Source organism: Myotis brandtii, unplaced genomic scaffold (genome assembly GCF_000412655.1).
Source record: "Myotis brandtii unplaced genomic scaffold, ASM41265v1 scaffold407, whole genome shotgun sequence".
In the NCBI taxonomy this organism is placed as follows: Eukaryota; Metazoa; Chordata; class Mammalia; order Chiroptera; family Vespertilionidae; genus Myotis; species Myotis brandtii.
In genome coordinates, this window is record NW_005365639.1 from 148,372 (window position 1) to 154,766 (window position 6,395).

At 49.9% G+C, this 6,395-nt stretch overlaps 1 protein-coding gene across 1 annotated transcript in view; it reads right to left on the reverse strand.

Moving 5' to 3' along the window:
* Positions 1-4,647, reverse strand: part of PDZD9 (PDZ domain containing 9) — an 18,952-nt gene extending 14,305 nt beyond the window's left edge. The window contains exons 1-2 of the mRNA XM_005873350.2: positions 4,503-4,647; positions 2,596-2,775 (exon numbers count right to left, since the gene is read on the reverse strand). Coding sequence (XP_005873412.2) covers positions 2,596-2,775; positions 4,503-4,647 — 325 coding nt within the window. The remainder of the gene's footprint in view (positions 1-2,595; positions 2,776-4,502) is intronic.
* Positions 4,648-6,395: the final 1,748 nt, after the last annotated feature.

Genomic DNA, 6,395 nt, shown 5'->3' on the forward strand with positions numbered 1-6,395 from the left:
TCAGGGTGGGGGTCCCCACTGGGGTGCCTGGCCAGTCTGGGTGAGGGGCTGAGGGCTGTTTTCAGGCTGGTGGGTGACTGAAGCTCCCAACTGCTCCTTTTTTTCTTTTTCTTTTTTATTCTGGGCCAGCTTTAGCTCTGAGGCTTGGCTCCAGCTCTTAGGCCTCGGCTGCTGAAAGCCGGTATCTGGTTTGTTTGGGTTCTATAATCGAAACACTGTTTCAACTCCAGCTCTGAGATCCCGGCTGGCTGAAAGCAGGTTTCTGGGGTTTTGTTTAGCTTCTATATTTGTAACAATGTTTCAAACTGCAAGCTCAGAGGCCGGCAGCGGCAGGCGGGGAACGTTGGAGTCCTCCGTCACTGAAGCAAGCAAGCCTCATGTTCGCTTCAAGCTGCCTGGCTGCCGGCCGCCATCTTGGCTGGCAGTTAATTTGCATATCGCCCTGATTAGCCAATGGGAAGGGTAGTGGAGTTACACCAATTTGCATGTTTCTCTTTTATTAGTGTATATAGATAGGAAAGGAGCAAAGGGAAGGCCAGATATTTTGGGCATGTCATTTGGGCAGCTTCACCAGGAAGCTACAACTTTATACTCCCCAGAAGTCCAACAAAGGGGAGATAGATGCATGCCCAATAAAGTTGGGGGGACTACAAAGGTGCTTACTGTCAATCACACCGGGGGACAGAGGTGGTTGGCCAGAATGAGTGTGGCCACTACAAGCACAGGAAGATTTAGAATATTTAATCCCCTGAACAAAGAAATTTGCTTTCTTGTGCTCTCTGTGCTCTTACTGTTCTCAGGACTCTTGGGACTTGTGTGACTCTGAGTTTATGGGGCTCCCTTGCCATTCAGCCATTCACCCACATGACCCACAGCCATGTGGACTCTACCCACAATGCATAAATGGACTGCAGCCAGCCTGATGCTGACCTGGACCCAGCTCCAATATGGAGAGGAAACTCTGGACACTAGCTTTGCTTCTAGCTCTACTGAGACCCCAGCTACACGTCTTCTGTGACTGGACCGAGGGAAATGGGACTTGGAAACCCAGGGGTATAATTCCAGGAAAATAAAAATCACTCAGTCTCCCCGTGCCAAGTCTCAAAAATTCTTTTTCTCAAGATATCGTAAGGACTCCACCCCCAGCACCCAGTGGGGAAAAGGAGGTCCCGCTACATCCAATAACAAAGTCACTACTAAAAAATAGATTGATTTATTTTCCTCCACCTCTCCCAGAGTTCCAAGCAAGAAAACCCAAACAGGCCCACACCCAGAAACATCACCATTAAAATGCCAAAAATTGCCCTAACCGGTTTGGCTCGGTGGATAGAGTATTGGCCTGCGGACTGAACACACAACAACATAAAATCTCTGGGACACAGCAGAGGCAGTCCTGAGAGGGAAGTTCATAGCACTGTAGGCCGGCAGCTGATCGATGTTTCTAACTCTCTATCCCTCTCCCTTCCTCTCTGTAAAAAATCAATAAAATATACTCTTATTACAGAAGAAAGAAAGAAAGAAAAATGCTAAATGGATTGCTGTAATGAGAAGAAGAAGAGAGAGAAAAACCTAGGCATACAGAATTAAAATGGCAATAAATAAATATCCATCAAAAATAACCTTAAATGTAAATGGATTAAATGCTTCAATCAAAAGACATAGGATAGCTGAATGGATACAAAACATGATCCAATTATATGCTATCTACAAGAGACTCACCTCAGAACAAAAGACTCACACAGGATGAGAGGGAAGGGATGGAAAAAAATTTTCCATGCCAATGGAAAGAAAAAAAAGCTGGAGTAGCAATACTCATATCTGACAAAATAGACTTTATAATGAAGGCCATCACAAGAGACAACAAAGGTCACTACATAATACTAAAGAGATTCATCCAACAAAAGGATATAGCCCTAGTAAACATATATTCAGCCAATATAGAAGCACCTAAATAGATATTTTTAAAAACCTTCTGGAGGACTTTAAGGAAGAGATCAACAGCAATACAGTCATAGTAGGAGACTTTAATACCCCTGCTGACTTCACTGGATAGATCTTCCAGACAAAAAATTAACGATGAAACAGTGGCTTTAAATGACACCCTGGACCAGATGGGTTTAATTGACATTTATAGAACATTTCACCCCAAAGCTGCAGAATATACATTCTAAAGATACATTTAAAATAAGAATAATAATAAATGTTAATAATGATCAATACTGCCTACCAGGGAAGAAATCTTTCCCCACAGAGAGCCGTGAGCTCTGCAGTGACACTGTGCCTGTGTTTGTATTACACTTGCCAGATGGGGGTGAAACTGGACCAGGAACTCACTGAGCCCCAGTTTCCTCACCTATCAAAGAGGATGATAATAGTTTCTACCTAGAGGGTTATTGTAAGAATTCAATGACTAAATAATGCACAATATGGAGGGCTATATAAGTGATAGCAACTGGCCGGCCCAGAGGAAGCTCTCAGACAATGTCATCATCATCATAACCATTTATGCTGAAACCTAATAACCTGAGCCTCCATGAAGGCAGGTGGGAGGGAGGCAGGGGTGCGTGGACGGGAGGCATGGGGAACCACAGTCACCTGGCCGAAGTGTTCCATCCCTGGCTGCAGCCCCCTTCTTGAGGAGGTGGGTGATCTGGAGGTAGGGCCCATGCTGGATGATTATCAGGCCTAACCCCAGGCTGCCCACAGGGAGTTCGGTCTTCTGAGTTTTGCTCAAGTTGTGCACAGATGACGTGACCTGGAAGGTGGCTTGTTTTTCTGATGAAGAGAGGGAGATGTGTTTTAGACCTTCACCTAAACAGCAGCATGCCAGTCGTCACAGGGGCTCTAAAGCAGACCTCTAGGGCAGTTAACATCCATTCCTCAGTTTCCTTATCAGTAAAGTGAGGATAGTAAGTGTCCACCTCAGAGGGTTGTAATGAGAATTAAATAAGGCAGTGAAAGCTTTTGCACAGAAATTAGCACACTGTGAATGGTTAATTAACGTTAGTTATCATTATCCATTCACTAAAATATTTATTGAATCAGAAGTGTCTGCCCTCACAGATCTTCCCACCTAGTGGAGGAGACAGATATCCATTAGTCAAGTAAACAGACGATGGATCACAGCTGTAACTCAGGCCGTGAGGGAGCGGCACAGAAAGCTCAGGGAGACCAACAGGAGGTCAAGGTCTCCTGAGGGGAAAGCAGGTCAGGCTTCACAGAGGAGGTAAAATTTGAATTGAGGTCGAAGGAACTAATCAGAAATATTTATGCAAAGGAGATGAAAGGGAGCAAATGAGATCAAGGTTCAGAGACAGGAAAGGGCGTAAAGGAGGAGGGCAGGCAGGAGAAGCAAACGCAGAGCAGACCTGCCTCCTTTACCTAACTGGGAAAGCTAGAAGCTGTTTTCACCGAACACAATAAAATTTGCATTTTTCCAAAAAGGAACCCTCCTGTTTCTGTGTGGAGCATGGATTAGGGGGTCCAGAGTGGACTTGAGAAATGAAGGGGTTACTGCAATCACCCAAGCACCCGTGACAATGAGTGTAAATGCCCAGTAGCATAAAAGCATTTGGGAGAAGACACTGGACAATGGGTAGTGGGAGGGGTTGAAATGGGTTTTCTACAGAACTGAACCTCACAAGAAAGTTTCAAAGACTGAGCAGTGATTTAAAACAAGAGGAAGCTTTGGAGACTCGTTTTCACTACACTACACAGGAGCTTCTGGTGAGATGCGTTTTCTGCACATTTTCCCAGCGTTTCACTCACACACACTTTTCTTTAAGGACAAATGACAAACTGCTACTCGCCAAGTCTTTGCTAAGTTCATGTGACTGGTATTTGGGGGCCGGGAGACCTCCCCGTCCTGAGGAAGGGGCTTCCCTTCTCCCCCACCCCAGCTGTGGGTAACTGGCAGGGTTCATGGCCCTTTCCACCAAGCAAGTGCCCTGGCCCATCTCCACCCTTTCTGTCTGCAAAATACAGCGACCTAGGGTCAAGGAGGACCCAACTTCAGAGGCTCTGCAAGATTGTAGGGGCGATTCGGAGAAGATGGTACCTGAGCCTTTGGTTCCTGGGCACAGAGTGGCCTCTTAGGCAGGGCTTCCCTCCCAACTCCAGCTTGCAAATGAAATGTCCTTGTGATATGCTCCACTGTCTCAAAGGACAGCAGAGTTACGTGAAAGAAGCGGACTCAAAAGACTCCATGCTCTAGACCCCATGTTTGTGACATTTTCCATGGAAAGGGCAAACTATAGAAACGGATCAGGAGCTGGGGCGGGGAGAGGGTAGGCGCCAAGGTGCCGCCTTTTGACCGCGGTGGTCGTTAAAGGCGGGTATGCAACTGTCAAAACCCACAGACCGGTGCCCTGAAAGCCAGATTCTTACTGGATGTAAACGATAGTCCGGCCAACGAATGGCGAGAGGCCAAGAGGGTGGCGCTCCCATTTTACAGAGGAGGAGAGCGAGGAATGCTTGGTCAACCCTCCACCCTCCCCAGGCACCTTTTCTGCTTTTGGAGACGGCCTTCTCCATGGTCCCGGGAGGGCGGGCCGTCAGGAGGGCCTCCCGGAGCTGGAGCCGGAGCCCAAGTCCGTCCAACTCCCAACTGTCTGAAACCCTGGAGGCGCGAGGAGCCCGAGTGCGCATGGGCTCCCACCACTCACTGCGGGGCGGGAGGGGGGCGGGGCGGCGAGGAGCCCGAGGGTCCCCCCCCCCAAGGGCTGCCCCAGGGGCCCCGCGACCATGACAGCTAGAAGCGGGGCAGCAGTGCTGTCACCACAGGCTTCAGCGGGCCCCGGGAAATGGAGTAAAAAGTTCTGGCGCAGAAAAACAAAACTTCTGCAGGGCACAGTACAGGCTCGCGGCGGGTCCACATCCATCCCTGAGAAGCACTGACATGGGAGCGTGCAGAAGCAGGGGCGGGTCTTAAGACGCGACCTGTTCCCCGAGAAGGGTCTCAGCGAGCACAGCCTCCCCCGCTGCCTCCTCTGAATGATGGCGTTTTAAATACTGATGCATCAACAATTCAAGGCTTTGGGGCTGCGCTTTTTCCAGGGATCTTTTGAATGAGAAAAAGCCAAGGGTGATCTGTAAAAACGAGTCGCCGTTTGGAGAGGAATTAATTCTTCCCATTTTGCCCCAAACCCTTTCCTCCCACGGAGGTCCACGCAGACAGGAGCCTGCTCTGCAGTTTGCGCTGATGCTGAGGGCACCACAGGGCTCTCCCTCTTGGAACGGAGATTTAAAACACTGATGGAGTGGGCAGTTTCCGGAAAATATCAATTCTCAAAAATCAATTCTAGAAGAAATAGAAGACAGAACGAGGTAGGTCCTCTTGTCCTCCCCACTTGAGGTTGAGAGGCTGAGCACCTAGCCCTCCCGCCTTCAACAAAGAGCAATCAAGCACCAGCCGGCGGCAGGCACTGTGCCAGGTGGGGCTACCCAGGCAGGACACCCGGGCAGACTTCTTGTTGGCAAGTCCTGTGTCGCAGAGGCTGGCACAAAGGCAATGAACAGAGCCGTCCTGTTCCCCCTACTCCCCACTCCGGGTTCCCCTGCGGGTGGCTTCTCATGACGGGAATAGCCTGCTTCCTCCTCCAGGCTACCTGGCAAAGCATCTGTCCAGATGCCAGTAATTCTACCAAAAGGCACATCCTTCTCCTCCGTTTTCCTGTGAGTAGGGGAATGTGAGCGTTTGTGGGGATGAGGCCTGGCAGCTTCCGAGGTTCTGTGAGGAGAGCACCTGTGGGCAGGGTGGGGCTCCACCCGCTTCCCCTCCACCCCAGGCTGAAAACGCTTCTGAGGGGAGGCCAAGATCACTCTGATGGTTGGAACTGCCGGGTACAAACTGTCATGGATGCTGTACTGTGCCACCCAGTCTCCCTTCAGGACTGCAGGACTCCCCTGCCCCCCACCTCCCTCCTGCTGCCAGCTTAAGAGAGTTTCTTGCCCAAGTTCACACCTTCCAGGTCAGCCAGCAACCAGTGACTGATCAATGTAGGGTAAAAACTTGCTCCCTCCGCCCAACTCAAACAACTCTGGAGGGCCACCCCAGCTTCAGAGCTCCCTGCACTGAAACCTGACTTCTCCCGCCTGGTCCTACTTCCTTCCCGCCCCCCACAGGTGTGGGTCCCAAGCACAGTCCCGATCATAAACACCCTGCAAGTCAGAGTGTTTCCCAGAGAACCCACGTGCACCAGCAGCTGGGCGGTCTGAAAGCGTAGATGGGATTAAGGAGCTGGGTGACTCCAGATGACAATGAGGGCCCCGCCCACCGCAGACAGGGAAGCACTTAGACCAGTGGTTCTCAACCTCCCTAATGCCGCGACCCTTTCATACAGTTCCTCATGTTGTGGTGACCCCCAACCATAAAATTATTTTCGTTGCTACTTCAT